The 18,533-nt window shown below is 40.2% G+C and overlaps 1 protein-coding gene across 1 annotated transcript; it reads right to left on the bottom strand.

Annotated features, from left to right (window-relative positions):
• Positions 1 to 3,934: 3,934 nt before the first annotated feature.
• Positions 3,935 to 12,707, bottom strand: rmnd1 (required for meiotic nuclear division 1 homolog). Its single transcript, XM_046367373.1, has 12 exons — positions 12,541 to 12,707; positions 11,628 to 12,096; positions 11,254 to 11,359; positions 11,061 to 11,136; positions 10,891 to 10,930; positions 9,952 to 10,052; positions 9,607 to 9,713; positions 9,393 to 9,457; positions 9,144 to 9,220; positions 5,619 to 5,739; positions 5,173 to 5,289; positions 3,935 to 5,002 (listed from the first exon to the last, which is right to left on the bottom strand). The coding sequence occupies exons 2-12, from the start codon at positions 12,081 to 12,083 to the stop codon at positions 4,970 to 4,972; spliced, it is 1,299 nt and encodes a 432-aa protein (XP_046223329.1). The 5' UTR covers positions 12,084 to 12,096; positions 12,541 to 12,707; the 3' UTR covers positions 3,935 to 4,969.
• Positions 12,708 to 18,533: the final 5,826 nt, after the last annotated feature.

Raw genomic sequence — 18,533 nt, 5'->3', positions numbered from 1 at the left:
TGGTGGCAGGTACAGATGCTCAAGGATGTACAGGTGTAGCTGCACAGGTGCAAAATACAATTAACTTGTTTGAAAACTACGTAGAACTTAATACTCAGAGAAATGCGCACAAACCTTCAGACAAAGAAACTGAGCCCTCGATTTCTCTCAAAGTTGATACAGTATGTGAGGATAGAACAACTCCCGAGACATTTGCAGAGTCTACTTTCGAGGTTGACAAAGATTACATGGTTCCCAATACATTTGTAGAGTCCTGTTTGCAGTCAAATATGCAAGAAGTTTATGCAACGGAGGCTGAATTTATTATTGCGTCCGAAGTAGATTCAGACTCTACCAGTGGGCATGAGAAAGAACTGGTTGGAATGGTAGTACAAACAGCAAAGGAATCAGTTGAATCATTTGAAAAGAGATTATCTATTGAATCCCATGTCCATATCCATCTTCACATTGAACCCAGAGACGCTGGAGTGGTGTCTGCGGGATTGGATTCACCACCCCTTGCTATTTGGCCACCTCCAAGTACTAGTGCAGTGAACACTGATAGCTGTCTGAAAGAATCAATAGAAATTTTAAGTACTACTGGAAAAAGTGCTGTGAATACTGACTGTGTTCCAACAGAATCAATGGAAAGTACTCAACTTTGTGAAGTCAGTCAAATTGAGCAAACAGATGACACTGCACCTCCTGTGCCACTGCATACCCCTCCAGTGCCACTGCATACGACTCCAGCACCACTGCATATCCCTCCAGCACCACTGCTTGCGACTCCAGCACCACTGCATACCCGAACTGAACTAGTGGTGTGCTCCTCAAACCCTGAAGCAGAACAGGTAATGATGAATGCAGAAGAGTCTATCCTACACACAGAGGACGAGAATGACCAAGAAGTGTGGCTAGATGCTGAGGAAGATTTTGGCACAGTAAAATCCCATGTCTTAGAAGTTCTGAGCAACACAATAGGTGGAGGAGTAGAGGAGACGCTGCAGATCAGTGAAGAGGTCTTTGATATTGCACTCGAGCCTCAAAGCTTTCAATCTATAAGTGAAAACAAATAAGACTTCAGCCATTCCAACAAACGGATGTATTATGAACTGGTAAGTCAGTCCTTTTATTTCTCGTTATATTACTTTTGGTTTTAAGTACTTGAAGGAGTATACTGAAATAATGTCCTCCTGAATTGTTTCTGTCCTTTTTCATTCAACAAGCTGAAAGAGTGCTGGACTACCAAGGAACCTCTGAAAGAGAAGGTAGAAGTCCATACACGAATGATGACCCACCACAACGGAGGTAAAGCTGCATCCATCCTGACTTCCATTACCAAGCACACCTTTGCATCTAGAGACCTTCTTCAGCTCATTGAATACATTCACTTTAGTTGCAATGCTATTATATCGGTATGTCTGTTAAGTACTTGTACCTCTTTGAATACAATTCTTGTTCCTTTTTATGTCACATTATCGGAAGTTGGAGGTACGATAATGTATATATTATTTATGTTTGAATTAAGACAATTTGTCCTTCCCTTTGCATCAGATAAGTTTATTTTACACAGAGTATCTGAGTTTAATTTTCTTTACTCAAATTGTAATTTGTGGATTGAACAGTAGTCTAACATTTATTTGTATCAACATATAATACCCTCACATTACATTCAACACAGAACATATTTACCCACTGCTCACCAAAAGAATGCAAAGACAAACTGTGATTAGATATACAGGTATGTAGATTTGTTCGGGATCTTTCTGTGTTTTATCAGTCTTCTGTCAGACAATAAATGTTTGCTCAAATCAGCACATGCCGGTAATATAACATTTGCTCAGAGATGTATAGTGACTAGAATTTTTATCACATTGCATTTGCATGAATAAGATCATCCTCTAAACATTGCCATTGATCTTCATCATCTTATGGAATTATATAGTTTAATTACTATATGCAAAGTTTGCAAACTATGCACTGTAATGGTTAGTTGACACAGACCAAAATACTGATACAAAACGCATATTTTATCACTAGTTGCATCTGAAAGACAAAACTATATTTGTGTATTAATTTCTTTGCCTGTGAACATATATGTAAAGCTATTTTGTTAACAAGTCACACATACTGACTTTGTTTGTCTATAACTACAAATATATTTGGTAAGTTTAATTTCAGATTTGAAAACTATTGCAGAACATAGCCTTATTGAATGCTTAATGCAATGTCATGATGGCAGCTTGTTTTTACCCTTGCAATAGTTTCCATGTGTGTGTATGTGTATTGTTTTTCTCTTGACTTCTTGTAACAAATGATGTAAACCTGATAACCTTTGTAGAAATTATATATTCCAGTTAATGTAATATTAACTAATATCTAAATGCAAAACATAAGAGTTGCATGAACATTTTTATATTTCAAAGCTGTTAATAAAATAAAATGCTAATCTTTTTATTACGATGTTAAACATTTGCACAACTGTTTTGTCATATACAGTTAAAGTCGGAAGTTTACATACACCTCAGCCAAATACATTTAAACTAAGTTTTTCAGAATTCCTGACATTTAATCCTAGTAAAAATTTAGGTCAGTTAGGATCACCATCTTACTTTAAGAATGTGAAATGTCAGAATAATAGTAGAGAGAATGATTTATTTCAGCTTTTGTTTCTTTCATCACATTCCCAGTGGGTCAGAAATTTACATACACTCAATTAGTATTTGTTAGCATTGCCTTTAAATTGTTTAACTTGGGTCAAACGTTTTGGGTAGCCTTCCACAAGCTTCCCACAATAAGTTGGGTGAATTATGGCCCATTCCTCCTGACAGAGCTGGTGTAACCGAGTCAGGTTGTAGGCCTCCTTGCTTGCACACGCTTTTTGAGTTCTGCCCACACATTTTCTATAGAATTGAGGTCAGGGCTTTGTGATGGCCACTCCAATACCTTGACTTTGTTGTCCTTAAGCCATTTCACCACAACTTTGGAAGTATGCTTGGGGTCATTGTCCATTTGGAAGACCCATTTGCAACCAAGCTTTAACTTCCTGACTGATGTCTTGAGATGTTGCTTCAATATATCCACATAATTTTCCGGCCTCATGCCATCTATTTTGTGAAGTGTTTTGGAGCAGTGGCTTCTTCCTTGCTGAGCGGCCTTTCAGGTTAGATATAGATACTTTTGTACCTGTTTTCTCCAGCATCTTCACAAGGTCCTTTGCTGTTGTTCTGGGATTGATTTGCACTTTTCGCACCAAAGTACGTCCATCTCTAGGAGACAGAACGTCACCTTCCTGAGCAGTATGATGGCTGTGTGGTCCCATGGGGTTTATACTTGCATACTATTGTTTGTACAGATGAACATGGTACCTACAGGCGTTTGGAAATTGCTCCCAAGGTTGAACCAGACTTGTGGTCTATTTTTTTTTCTCCCCAATGTCAAGCAAAGAGGCACTGAGTTTGAAGGTAGGCCTTGAAATACATCCACAGGTACACCTCCAATTGACTCAAATGATGTCAATTAGCTTATCAGAAGCTTCTAAAGCCATGCATTTTCCAAGATGTTTAAAGGCACAGTCCACTTAGTGTATGTAAACTTGACCCACTGGAATTGTGATATAATTCATTATAAGTGAAATAATCTGTAAACAATTGTTGGAAAAATGACTTGTGTCATGCACAAAGTAGATGTCCTAACCGACTTGCCAAAACTATAGTTTAACAAGAAATTTGTGGTGTGGTTGAAAAACAAGTTAATGACTCCAACCTAAGTGTATGTAAACTTCCGACTTCAACTGTAGATATTGGCTGGACCCCGAGCAGTCCTCCGAGCCAGATAACAGGGTTTACATACAGCTTGAAGGACCACTCCGAGCCTCTCAGGGCCTTTCTTACATACAAGTTATGGTTCTGTCGCTATGCTTCTACCTATAGTAAATAAAGCAAGACACGTACAGTACTTACAATATGGAATTAAGTTTACTCCACTTTATTTTAAAAATCAAAACACACAAAAGATTTCACACAGGAGATGACAGCTGTCACTACATTTAAGTGCTGTTGATTTGCATGGATCACATCGTGAACCTGAATAACATTTGACATGGTAAGACCATAGACAATTAGCATCTTCTTATTGACCTGAAGCTCTAGTAGGGCTCAGCTTCTTACAGACCAGTCACTGGGTTCATGAGACATTGGATTGGTTGTTTGAATTATCATACAGTTTGCTAGAATGAAGACAACCAGAAATGTATGTCTCCAAATAAATAAATAAATACAGTTAATCAATACACATAGGCAATTTTAACTTTAATACAAACAAACTCAAGCATATAAAGCCCTAAACACCATTTATATATTAATGAGTACATTTGGATACATATTTTGAACAGAAATCCAACAGTTACAAAGTGAGCCATTTCCTTCCTCATTTACATTTTGTGGCGCAGACACTGGTGATTTGCTTAGTTGTGAACTTCTTTTTAGCCTCGCTCCACCAACCAAAATCCTGTCTTCTACAGTGATATTTCTCAATTTGTATCAAGGCTCTGTCCTTCCATTGAAAATGTGTTACTTCTTGCAACGCCTCACCGCGCGACTCCTTTCCCCCGTGTGACCTACTTGTATGTATGTACTGACATGCACGTGTAACTGATAAATGTAAGAACATAGTGTGTGTGGTCCTCTATGTAAATTGTAAAGTATTTTTTGTTATGTGTAAGACCCCTGTAAGATCAGCTGTTGTTGGCTAATGTGGATCCTAATCAATCAAATCCCATTCCATCGTTGCAAGTGTTAACGAACAGTAAGTCTAACGTAGTTGTGCCATCTTCTTATGTTCAGTAAGTTACCTTCTTTGGGGTCAAAGCTTAGCCTTCTTTTCAATGTCTTGTTCATCATGATCATAATGTAATGTACGTACTTAAATAGGTATCTGTTAGTCTTTTTCTGTCCTTAAATCTGTATTTTAGCATCGCTGATGAAGCTCTTCAGAAAATCATTCTGCCAACTTCAAACAACACCTGAAGAAACCAAACCAAAAGATTAGCGAGAGGATATAAAACATTTAATGATAAGGCTACATTTTGTTCTTTATAATGCTAGAAACAATATAATCTTAAATCATAACCATCATCATCACTAGAACATAAACCATGTAGTTAAGAGGTTTGTGCGCGTTAGGGTTTCTGACCTCGATAGTGATGAGGATGACGATCATCCACTCCAGCCTCAAGCTGTGCTTCTCACTCAAGTGGTTCCTCATTAGGTCTGTCAGCTCAGTGCAGTGTTGCAGTTTCTCATTCACTACCTGAAAAACAATAGGACAACAGGCCCCACTGCTGCAAATGGATTTCAATGCTACTATCATTTCTTGCATAATGACAAGCATTTTTTAAGGTTTGCTGCCTATGACTAAAGTGGACTATATCACAGAAGAAACAACAGATCTACACTTACAAGTAATACTGCATCTGCTTCCAAATCAAATATTATCAAATATGATCCATAAACTCATACTAATGATGAATAAGACACAGACCATATGTAAAATATATGCACCAATGACAGTAAATCGCTTTGGATAAAAGCATCTGGTAAATGAAATATAATTATTATTATATTATAGCACCCCCCTACCTTGACCCGGCGGTTGATGTTGAGGAACTGACACGTCTTGTCATAGAGCATCTCCAGGTTCTCTCTGTCCCAGTAGAAGTCTGGCGTGATCAGCAGGTCAGAGCTCAGGTTGATACAGTGTCTGGAACAACATAACAGCAGGTCAGAGCTCAGGTTGATACAGTGTCTGGAACAACATAACAGCAGGTCAGAGCTCAGGTTGATCACAGTGTCTGGAACAACATAACAGCAGGTCAGAGCTCAGGTTGATACAGTGTCTGGAACAACATAACAGCAGGTCAGAGCTCAGGTTGATGCAGTGTAAAATGTAATACAACTCCGTTTGTTCAAATGTTATATAAAACAAGAGTAGGGCTGAACCCAAATATTTGACTGGTTGATAGGCTGTTGGACGACCAATATATATATATTTTTTAGTCGAGCAGTAGTAAATGTATAAATAAATACACATTTTGGACACACCTTTATTTGTACTATTTTCTACATTGTACAATAATAGTGAAGACATCAAAACTATGAAATAACACATATGGAATCATGTAGTAACCAGAAAAAGTGTTTTATATTTTATGTTTGAGATTCGTCAAAGTAGCCACCCTTTGCCTTGATAGCTTTGCACACTCTTGGCATTCTCTCAACCAGCTTCGTGAGGAATGCTTTTCCAACAGTCTTGAAGGTGTTCCCACATTATGCTGAGCACTTGTTGGCTGCTTTTCCTTCACTCTGCAGTCTAACTCATCCCAAACCATCTCAATTGGGTTGAGATCAGGTGATTGTGGAGGCCAGGTCATCTGATGCAGCACTCCATTACTCTCCTTCATGGTCAAATATCCCTTACACAGCCTGGAGGTGTGTTTTGGGTCATTGTCCTGTTGAAAAAAAAAATGATAGTCCCACTAAGCGCAATCCAGATGGGATGGCATATCGGTGTGGTAGCATGCTGGTTAAGTGTGCCTTGAATTCTAAATCAAATCCCTGACAGTGTCACCAGCAACGCACCCCCACACCATCACACCTCCTCCATGCTTCACGGTGGGAACCACACATGCGGAAATCATCCTACTCTGCATCTCACAAAGACACGGCGGTTGGAACCAAAAATCTCAAATTTGGACTCATCAGACCAAAGGACAGATTTCCACCTGTCTAATGTCCATTGCTTGTGTTTCTTGGCCCAAGTAAGTCTCTTCTTATTATTGGTGTCCATTAGTAGTTGTTTCTTTGCAGGAATTCGACCATGAAGGCCTGATTCACACAGTCTCCTCTGAACAGTTGATGTTGAGATGTGTCTGTTACTTGAACTCTGTGAAGCATTTATTTGGGCTGCAATCGGAGGCAGTTAATTGCCGACTTCTGAGGCTGGTAACTCTAACTTATCCTCTGCAGCAGAGGTAACACTGGGTCTTCCTTTCCTGTGGTGGTCCTCATGAGAGCCAGTTTCATCATAGAGCTTGATGGTTTTTGAGACTGCAATTGAAGAAACATTCAAAGTTCTTGAAATGTTCCACATTGACTGACCTTCATGTCTTAAAATAATGATGGACTGTCATTTCTCTTTGCTTATTTGAGCTGCTCTTGCCATAATATGGACTTGATATTTTACCAAATTGGGCTCTTCTGTATACCACCCCTATCTTGCCACAACACAACTGATTGGCTGAAAACACATTAAGGCACACCCGTTAATTGAAATGCATTTCAGGTGACCACCTCATGATGCTGGTTGAGAGAATGCCAAGAGTGTGCAAAGCTGTCATCAAGGCAAAGGGTGGCTACTTTGAAGAATCTCAAATATAAAATAAATGTTGATTTGTTTAACACTTTTTTTGGTTACTACATGATTCCATGTGTCATTTCATAGTTGATGTCTTCACTATTATTCTACAATACAGAAAATAGTAAAAATAAAGTAAAAACCTGGAATAAGTAGGTGTGTCCAAACTTTTGACTGGTACATTATCTATCTTTTTTTAATGGCACATGAGACACCGGTCTTATTTACTAATCCATTGCGGAGTCTGAGACTAACCCATTGCGGAGTCTGAGACTAACCCATTGCGGAGTCTGAGACTAACCCATTGCGGAGGCTGAGACTAACCCATTGCGGAGGCTGAGACTAACCCATTGCGGAGTCTGAGACTAACCCATTGTCTGAGACTAACCCATTGCGGAGTCTGAGACTAACCCATTGCGGAGTCTGAGACTAACCCATTGCGGAGTCTGAGACTAACCCATTGCGGAGTCTGAGACTAACCCATTGCGGAGTCTGAGACTAACCCATTGCGGAGTCTGAGACTAACCCATTGCGGAGTCTGAGACTAATCCATTGCGGAGGCTGAGACGAACCCATTGCGGAGGCTGAGACTAACCCATTGCGGAGTCTGAGACTAACCCATTGCGGAGGCTGAGACTAATCCATCGAGGAGGTTGAGACTAATCCATTGAGGAGGCTGAGACTAATCCATTGCGGAGGCTGAGACTAATCCATTGCGGAGGCTGAGACTAATCCATTGCGGAGGCTGAGACTAATCCATTGCGGAGGCTGCAAGAATGGCACAGTCCAAGAAAAAGGGGAGTGTGGCCAGTCTTTTACCGTTCTCATTGTCGGAGTGAGTGGACACATAGGTTGTGTGCTCTGCAAACCTATGCTACACTTGTGAGAAACAAGTTTTGGTTCATTTTATTCCATTTAGGAGATTGTCAATTTAGTCATTGTCTTTTGTTTGGAGGGCTCCTGTCAATGTTGAGTAACCTGATTACGCATAAAAGTAGGCCTATAGGCTACCTGGCCTGCTCACAAATGTAGGCATATAAATGTGCCCAAATCTCATAGTATTTCTGATTGGCTTAAAGCACTTCTCAAAGTCATGTTTTTTCCCACCTCAAACAGCAAGCTAACAAAGTCTGTTTTTACATTAACTGAGAATGACAAGGCCATTTTTACATAGTTGGCAATGGCAATATAAGTTACTTTTAGGTTTGTATCATTTTACGCTGGGATAGAATTTTGATTAACCACATGACAATGATTTTGAGAAACAAAGACTTATTATAAATTAAATTAAACTTTTCCACGAAAATGTGCATATGAAAACCATAACTGGCACGCAGATCAGTAGAAATGGCAAGATAAATTGGCATTCCACATGAAAAAGTTTGCAGACTTCACGTGTAGCCTATTACTGACATCTTCAGGAGAGTAGTGGCAGAATCTGCGAAAGCCAGTAGGGGCGGGAGGAGGATAGTCGGGACAGGTTAAGGTTTTTATCTTCTGGTCATCTGGATCTCCGGCTCCCTCTTGAGCAATTTCTGTCTTACTTCATTAAACAGTGAGCTTAAAGCATCAGACAAGCTCAATGTAAACATAATTGATTTCATTAAAACACAGTGTCTATATATGGAGGAGAAAAAACACGTTTTAAAATGTTTACCAATTGATTGGAACAGACGGCTTTCGGTCGACCAAGATTAGTTTTAGTCCAGGACAGCCCTAAATAAGAGTCACAGCTTTACATTTGACTTTACCTCAGAGAAAAGAGTTCTCCGATCTTCTGCATAACCTCTGCTCTGGACAGCTTTATTTTATTGCCAGATTTCAGCATCTGAATGGGAAGTGCATATAATCTAGTCAGTTGGGAGGAACCTCTGGCAAATTATTTTTACAGCGACAAACAATTCGTAATGATAATTTTACGTGATTCTCTACTCAAGATTTGAGATTATTATTTCTCAAGTGCAGAGATCCAAACTGTACACAGATTATTGTTAACCTACCTCTGGAATTGACTGAATCGACTCCACAAAGTCATCCAAAGCCACCTCCCATATGGCCAGTTTCACTGAAACAAAACCCGGACAGACGGGAGAGCAGTATCAGACTGTAAGGATAAATCACCACAGTAGTGTATATACACCTGGACCGTTTAACAGTAATGCTATGTTTCATACATTAACAAACATCAGTAACATGAAAAAGGTTCCAGCTAACCTGACAAAGAAAGGGCATTTGAAAATGCAAATTTATCCAGCACGGCCTCGTCAGGATCTATTTCACTGTTCAGCAGGAAGTTACCACGTTGTAGCTTTGAGTTTCCCCTGGGTTGAACAAAAGACACTGATCACTAAAGACAACAATTGACAACAAATTGTGCCCTATCCCAGGAGAGTAATAAAATTGTTATCATCCAAATGAAAACTAAATAAACGATAAATGTTAAAGACATATCATATCAAGTAATTTATTTTTCAGAAATCTACAATTACTGTAATCCATATAACATGATTGAAACTGCAATAATTGATCTGTAACGACCAACCATATCAGGTGACGTACTCTCCAATAGTGTAGTTGATCTCTTCATTTTCCCAGTGGACCAGAGCTACCTCGTAGGGATGAATCTCATGCCGCTCCAAGAGCCTCATCACTTTCTTCATCTGAAAAACAAAGCTCAATAGTTCAATAGCAAGAAATGTCATTATTGATCTGTAACTGACAATATCTGCAGCTCCCTCTACAAATCACCTGCTAACATGCTGACCACACCGCTGGCGTTGCAAAATAAATGTACACATACATGTTATTCAATCATTGCGCCCACACTGCTCGCAAGCGTCTGCGCGGCCAGGTGCTTGGTTCTATTTGTGACGCTCAAAGCGCTCCAAGTCCTGCCTCTCCCATCTCCTCATTGGTTTTTATGAGCATATACCCATATGGGTGATTGAAAGGTGAACTGACGTCCGCACTCAGTTCATCTTTTGTGGTAATGCACCGTAAAGTTGGTTGACAACTATCAAATAAAGTCCAAAGAAGAAGAAGAAGCCTGAAGGAAGGAGGAGAGATGACGAGAAATGACATTTGGTTTACCGTTTTATCTGTGGATTAATTGTCAGAGTAGAGGAGCTTGTGCGTTTCAGCTAAAACAACAACCCAGTGTGTATATCCCTGGACAAATTAGCTAGCAACAGCAAGCTAGCTAACTAAATTGCCATAAATGTTTATTGCTTTTTGACCAAATTAAAATAATTGGTTCAGAGTTTTTGATATTTCAACCTGTGTGTCCTGATCGTGTCCTGATCGTGTCTGGTGTGGGTGAACAAAATCAACTTTTGCCCATGCATTTTGGTCAGCATGTTAGACTACCTGGTTGAAGAGAACCACAACTTCCCTTAGTGATTTTTAAGCGAGTGTAATGTGATCTTTTTTTTTGTTATTATCAGAACTATAATTACTATTGTGACTTCTTATGTGCAATAGGATCAGAATTCTTCTTACGGTTTTCTCTTCAACATTCCAAAAGACCACTGATCCCTCCCTAGAAGTAAAAATGGCTTAATTAATTCACACTCAAGACATAACAATAAGCTGTGTAAAAGACATAACAATAAGCTGTGTAAAAGACATAAAGACATAACAATAACATACAGAAAAAAAAGAGGACATACCTGAAGAAGAACATTGTTGCATTATCACTGGGTTTTTGGGCATTGTCAGTGCATATTACGAGTGCATTTGAGGCATCTGAAATTAAAATATATTATAATCAAAATGTGTCTTTTGTTACATTGCACAGCCATGAAAAGAGTAAGCAATTAGCCTACAGTATGCATGAAGTAAAGTAAAAAGGTGTTGGCCTACCTCTTGGTAAATCTACTTCGTAGAAGCCGTGGGCTATGAGGTCATGGCAGAGTGTTGGCAGATGGTACTGGTCTGCTGTTGCATAGGCAATGCACTGCATCATATCCTATGGGGTCAGATAGAACATTGATTGAAACATTGTTAATGACATTTTAACCCCACATTATCAAGAATCAGATAGGGCTCAAGTCTATATGCTCTGACGTGTGTGGGTCTGTACTGTCCCTGTATGTACCTCATACAATTTCCTCACTAGGCATCAATAAAATCTATTCCATTCACACGTCCATTCAGCCCACCATCCATCCATTCATCCGTTCATTTATTAAGCATCTCCCAGTCCCCTAATCTGATTGATGGACGGACGGCTTCACCTTGTCCTCCTTTGGGGTCGGCTGATTGGTTCTGGATGGTTGTTTGGTCCTGGGGCCTTTAGGAATTTTTTTCCCACTTCCAAGCACGGTCACTGGTTTCATCACTGATTTAACAGGAACTGTTGAATAAAACCTTCTCTGTATACTGAAACTCCAGTGTCTGGTGGAGGTGGGCTGACCAGGGACAGCTGATAGTGACTGAACACAGGTGTTAAAATGTCGTGCCGCATACAAAACATCTCGTCTGACAGTCCAGCCATGGTGTTGGACGTGTGTGCTTGAGTGACACGTCCTATGATGACCAGAGCCTGTGGTGGTCCAGGGAGCTAGTAGAGTTCTAGATGGTACATGCGGCTTGATAGGGTCTGACAGATTGACAGAGGTGAACCTATAGGCACATGTCCTACTCCCCAAAGGCTTCTGGGTCCTCAGTCGGCACAACAGTGTCCAGAACATGTTATGGATTGGACTATACACAGGAATGCGAAGAGATGGGAAAACATAAGCATACTGTATTGACTAGCTAAATCATGGAACCAACATATCTATGAGGTTTATTCTACTCAAGAGGAACCAATTTGAATACTTTCACACAAAGAAATGCATAATGGACTGTACATTACTAGCGTTTTAGCTATGTACATGCATTTCTTGTATCAGGAAAATTGACCTTGGTTGAATGGAAATGCATGCAATAGCTAAGTAGCTAGCCAGATTACAATAAAGGTTCCGGACATTATGGTCATTGGTTACTAGAATGTATCTGTTCCTGATGGTCACAATAAAGCACGAGGCATGTATGCCACATCAACCCGTCCATGAACAAAGGCTCGTGCACAAGCACTTGCAAGGTAGCTAGTTAGCTTCAAATCAATGAGAGTTATAGCTAGCTAGCTTAAAGAAAATAACTCACCAAATCAAGCTACTAAAACAAGAAGATGCTTGTCATGTTAAAATAACTACAGTATCTGCGTTGAGTCACATCTAACTCGGTGTGAAACATGTGCATTAGATGGTCATGACAGTTTGAATGCAGCCTTGTTGTGCATAAAGTTTCATTTGAACAGCTACTGCATTTCCTGGTTGCGGTGACGCAAATTTGCGTCATCCTCGACTAGAGGATTTTCAACAACAGCACCCCCTGTGGTGAAAGGAGAGACAACGTTTTCTGTTGCCTGGAAACTCCTGGAAACCGCACTGTATCGCAAGCACTTGGTTGAAACCATCAACCAAGAACTCCCCCCTATACAGTTGAAGTCGGAGGTTTACATACACGTAGGTTGGAGTCATTAAAACTAGTTTTTCAACCACTCCACAAATGTCTTATTAACAAACTATAGTTTTGGCAAGTTGGTTAGGTCATCAACTTTGTGCATGACACAAGTAATTGTTCCAACAATTGTTCACAGACAGATTATTTCACTTATAATTAACTGTATCACAATTCCAGTGGGTCAGAAGTTTACATACACTAAGTTGACTGTGCCTTTAAACAGCTTGGAAAATTCCAAAAAATGATGTCATGATGTTTAGAAGCTTCGGATAGGCTTATTGACATAATTTGAGTCAATTGGAGGTGTACCTGTGGATGTATTTCAAGGCCTACCTTCAAACTCAGTGCCTCTTTGCTTGACATCATGGGAAAACCCAAAGAAATCAGTCAAGACCTCAGAAAAAATATTGTAGACCTCCACATGTCTTGTTCATCCTTGGGAGGAATTTCCAAATGCCTGAAGATACTACGTTCATCTGTATCAATCAATCAAATGTATGTCACAAAGTGCTGTACGGAAACCCAGCCTAAAACCCCAAACAGCAAGCAATACAGGTGTGAAAAACTCCCTAGAAAGGCCAGAACCTAGGAAGAAACCTAGAGAGGAACCAGGCTATGAGGGGTGGCCAGTCCTCTTCTGGCTGTGCTGGGTGGAGATTATAACAGAACATGGCCACATTTTTTAAATGCTCATAGATGACCAGCAGGATAAAAAAATAATCATCACAGTGGTTGTCGAGGGTGCAGCAAGTCAGCACCTCAAGACTAAATGTCAGTTGGCTTTTCATAGCCGATCCTTCACAGTATCTCTACCGCTCCTGCTGTCTCTAGAGAGTGGAAAACAGCAGGTCTGGGACAGGTAGCACGTCCGGTGAACAGGTCAGGGTTACATAGCCGCAGGCAGAACAGTTGAAACTGGACCAGCAGCACGGCCAGGTGGACTGAGGAAAGCAAGGAGTCATCATGCCAGGTAGTCCTGAGGCATGGTTCTAGGGTTCAGGTCCTCCGAGCGAGAGAAAGAAAGAAAAAGTGTGAAAGAGTGAAAGAGAGAGAGAATTAGAAAGAGCACACTTAAATTCACACAGGACACCGGATAAGACAGGATAAATACAATAGTATGCAAGTATAAACACCACGGGACCTCGCAGCCGTCATACCGCTCAGGAAGGAGACACATTCTGTCTCCTAGAGATTAATGTACTTTGGTGCGAAATGTGCAAAAAAATCCCAGAACAACAACAAAGGACCTTGTGAAGACGCTGGAGGAAACAGGTACAAAATTATCTATAGCCACAGTAAAACAAGTCCTATATAGACATAACCAGCAAGGAAGAAGCCAGTGCTCCAAAACCTTCACAAAAAATATCATACTTTTTGGAGAAACGTCCTCTGGTCTGATGAAACAAAAATTGGACTGTTTAGCCATAATGACCATCGTTATGTTTGTAGTAAAAAATCCCAACCGTTTTTTTTTTTTGTTGCTGTAGGAGGGACTGGTGCACTTCACAAAATAGATGGCAAAATAGATGGCATCACGAGGATGGGAAATTATGTGGATATATTGAACCAACATCTCAAGACATCAGTCAGGAAGTTAAAGCTTGGTTGCAAATGGGTCTTCCAAATGGACAATGACCCCAAGCATACTTACAAAGTTGTGGCAAAATGGCTTAAGGACAACAAAGTCAAGGTATTGGAGTGGCCATCACAAAGCCCTGACCTCAATGCTATCGAAAATTTGTGGGCAGAATTGAAAAAGCGTGTGCGAGCAAGGAGGCCTACAAACCTAACTCAATTACACCAGGTCTGTCAGGAGCAATGGGCCATAATTCACCCAACTTATTGTGGGAAGCTTGTGGAAGGCTACCCAAAACGTTTGACCCAAGTTAAACAATTTAAAGGCAATGCTACCAAATACTAATTGAGTGTATGTAAAACTTCTAACCCACTGGGAATGTGATGAAAGAAATAAAAGCTGAAATAAATAATTCTCTCTACTATTATTCTCACATTTCACATTCTTAAAATAAAGTCGTATCCCAATTGACCTAAAACAGGGAATTTTTACTAGGATTAAATGTCAGGAATTGTTGAAAAACTGAGTTTAAATGTATTTGGCTGAGTTGTATGTAAACTTCTGACTTCAAATGTAGATATTCTGTTCTATTCATAAGGCGACCTAACCCACTGAAAGATCATGTAAAGTATGGACATAGCAACAGAAGGCAGATAACTGGATAAGGTCAAATAGAATTGTTATGAATAGAACTGACTTTATTCTACCTGTCATGGAAGCATGTTTGTTCCACTTAGGGACAGTTTGAAATTTACTGTGGGGGGGGGGGGGGGATGGTTTTCTCCCAGATTTACATTAATCATTTTGCAGGTTTTACTATATAATGTCTTATATATAGCCATATTTCCTCATCTGTTTGCATGGCCTCTCCTATCAAGGTGTTTTGGTACCTCCCTCATGCGCTTTACTTTTTGCATGCTTTCTATACAACAAGTCAATACCAGTCAACTGTCTATCCTGCCCTCTGTCCATAGTGACAATAGTGGTAGTGGGATCGTTTTGTCAAGATCAGTAAGAGGCTAAATAACAGTCATATCACACGGTCAGTAAGGTTTTCCGCATTGTGTTACGTTACAGCCTTATTCTAAAATTGATTAAATCGTTTTTTTTCCATCTCATCAATCTGCATACAATCCAAAAACCAAAAACACTTTTTATACAATTTTGCAAATGTATTACAAAAAAAGAAGCATATACAGTACCAGTCAAAAGTTTGGACATACCTACTTATTTCAGGGTTTGTCTTTATTTGGACTATTTTCTACATTGTCGAATAATAGTGAAGACATCAAAACTATGAAATAACACATATGGAATCATGTAGTAACCAATATATATATATATATAATATTTGAGATTCATCAAAGTAGCCACCCTTTGCCTTGATGACAGCTTTGCACGCTCTTGGCATTCTCTCAACCAGCTTCATGAGGTAGTCACCCGGAATGCATTTCAATTAACATGTGCCTTGTTAAAAGTTAATTTGTGGAATTTCTTTCCTTCATAATGCGTTTGAGCCAATCAGTTGTGTTGTGACAAGGTACAGTAGGGGTGGTATACAGAAGATAGCCCAATTTGGTAAAAGATCAAGTCCATATTATGGCAAGAACAGCTCAAATAAACAAAGAGAAATGACAGTCCATTATTACTTTAAGACATGAAGGTCAGTCAATCCGGAAATTTTCAAGAACTTTGAACGTTTCTTCAAGTGCAGTCTTAAAAACCATCAAGCACCATGAGGAAACTGGCTCTCATGAGGACCGCCACAGGAAAGGAAGACCCAGAGTTACCTCTGCTGAAGAGGATAAGTTCATTAGAGTTACCAGCCTCAGAAATCGGCAATTAACTGCACCTCAGATTTCAGCCCAAATAAATGCTTCACAGAGTTCAAGTAACAGACATCTCAACATCAACTGTTCAGAGGAGACTGCGTGAATCAGGCCTTCGTGGTCGAATTTCTGCAAAGAAACCACTACTAAAGGACACCAATAATAAGAAGAGACTTACTTGGACCAAGAAACACGAGCAATGGACATTAGACCGGTAGAAATCTGTCTTTTGGTCTGATGAGTCCAAATTTGAGATTTTTGGTTCCAACCGCCGTGTCTTTGTGAGACGCAGAGTAGATGAACGGACTGCATGTGTGGTTCCCACAGCGAAGCATGGAGGAGGAGGTGTGATGGTGCTTTGCTGGTGACACGGTCAGTGATTTATTTATAATTCAAAGCACACTTAACCAGCAGGGCTACCACAGCATTCTGCAGCGATATGCCATCCCATCTGGTTTGCGCTTAGTGGGACTATAATTTATTTTTCGACAGGACAATGACTCACAACACACCTCCAGTCTGTGTAAGGGCTATTTGAACAAGGAGAGTGATGGAGTGCTGCATCAGATGACCTGGCCTCCACAATCACCTGACCTCAACCCAATTGAGATGGTGCTCCACAGAGTGAAGGAAAAGCAGCCAACAAGTGCTCAGCATGTGGGAACTCCTTCAAGACTGTTGGAAAAGCATTCCTCATGAAGTTGGTTGAGAGAATGCCAAGAGTGTGCAAAGCTGTCATCAAGGCAAAGGGTGGCTACTTTGAAGAATCTGAAATATAAAATATTTTTATTTGTTTAACACTTTTTTGGTTACTTCATGATTCCATATGTGTTATTTCATAGTTTTCATGTCTTCACTATTATTTTCTACAATGTAAAAAATAGTTAAAAAAATTAAGAAAAACCCTGGAATGAGTAGGTGAGTCCAAACTTTTGACTGGTACTGCATGTTTTCAGACCCTTTTATGTAGTATGTTGTTGAAGCACCTTTGGCAGTGATTACAGCCTCTAGTCTTCTTGGGTATGAAGCTACAAGCTTGGCACACCTGTATTTGGGGAGTTTCTCCCATTCCTCTCTGCAGATCCTCTCAAGCTCTGTCAGATGGGGAGTGTCACTGCACAGTAATTTTTAGGTCTCTCCAGAGAGTGGGTTAGAGTCTGGGCTCTGGCTGGGACACTCAAGGACATTCAGAAACCTGCCCCAACGCCACTCCTGCTTTGTGTTGGCTGTGTGCTTAGGGTACTTGTCCCGTTGGAAGGTGAACCTTCACTCCAGTGTAAAGTGCTGAGTGCTCTGGAGCATGTTTTCATCATGAATCTCTCTGCACTTTGCTCCATTCATCTTTCCCCCGATCCTGACTAGTCTCCCAGTCCCTGCTGCTGAAAAACATCCCCACAGCATGATGTTGCCACCACCATGCTTCACCGTCGGGATGGTACCAGGTTTCCTCCAAACGTGTCACTTGGCATTCAGGGCAAAGAGTTCGATCTTGGTTTCATCAGACCAGAGAATCTTGTTTCTCATGGTCTGAAAGTCCTTTAGGTGCCTTTTGGCAAACTCCAAGCGCGCTGTCATGTGCCTTTTACTGAGGAGTAGCTTCCATCTGGCCTCTCTAACATACAGGTCTGATTGGTGGAGTACTGCAGAGATGGTTGTCCTTCTAGAAGGTTCTTCACAGAGGAACTCTGAAGCTCTGTCAAAGTGACCATCGGGTTCTTGGTCACCTCCCTGACCAAGGCCCTTCTCGCCTGATTGTTTCGTTTGGCCAGGCCTCCAACTCTAGGACGAGTCTTGGTGGTTAGAAACTTTTCCATTTAAGAATAATGGAGGCCACGGTGTTCTTGGGGACCTTCAATTCTGCAGTCAATTATGTCGAATCAATTGAATTTATCACAGGTGGACTCCAATAAAGTTGTAGAAACTTCTCAAGATGATCCATGGAAACAGGATGCACCTAAGCTCAATTTTGAGTCACATAGCAAAGGGTCTGTATACTTATGTAAATAAGGTATTTCTGTTGAATTGTTTGAATACATTTGCAAACATATCTAAAAACCTGTTTTCGCTTTGTCACTATGGGGTATTGTGTTTAGATTGTCGAGGAAAAAATGTATTTAATTATTTTAGAACGAGGCTGTAACGAAACATAGTGTTGAGAAAGTCAAATGGTCTGAATACTTTCCGAATGCACTGGAAAATCAATGAAATCTCCACCCATTGTCAATTTA

Source organism: Oncorhynchus gorbuscha, linkage group LG10 (assembly GCF_021184085.1).
Source record: "Oncorhynchus gorbuscha isolate QuinsamMale2020 ecotype Even-year linkage group LG10, OgorEven_v1.0, whole genome shotgun sequence".
NCBI classification, from domain to species: Eukaryota; Metazoa; Chordata; class Actinopteri; order Salmoniformes; family Salmonidae; genus Oncorhynchus; species Oncorhynchus gorbuscha.
Note: the sequence above shows the minus strand (reverse complement) of the source record. Positions and strands in the feature narration are given on the sequence as shown.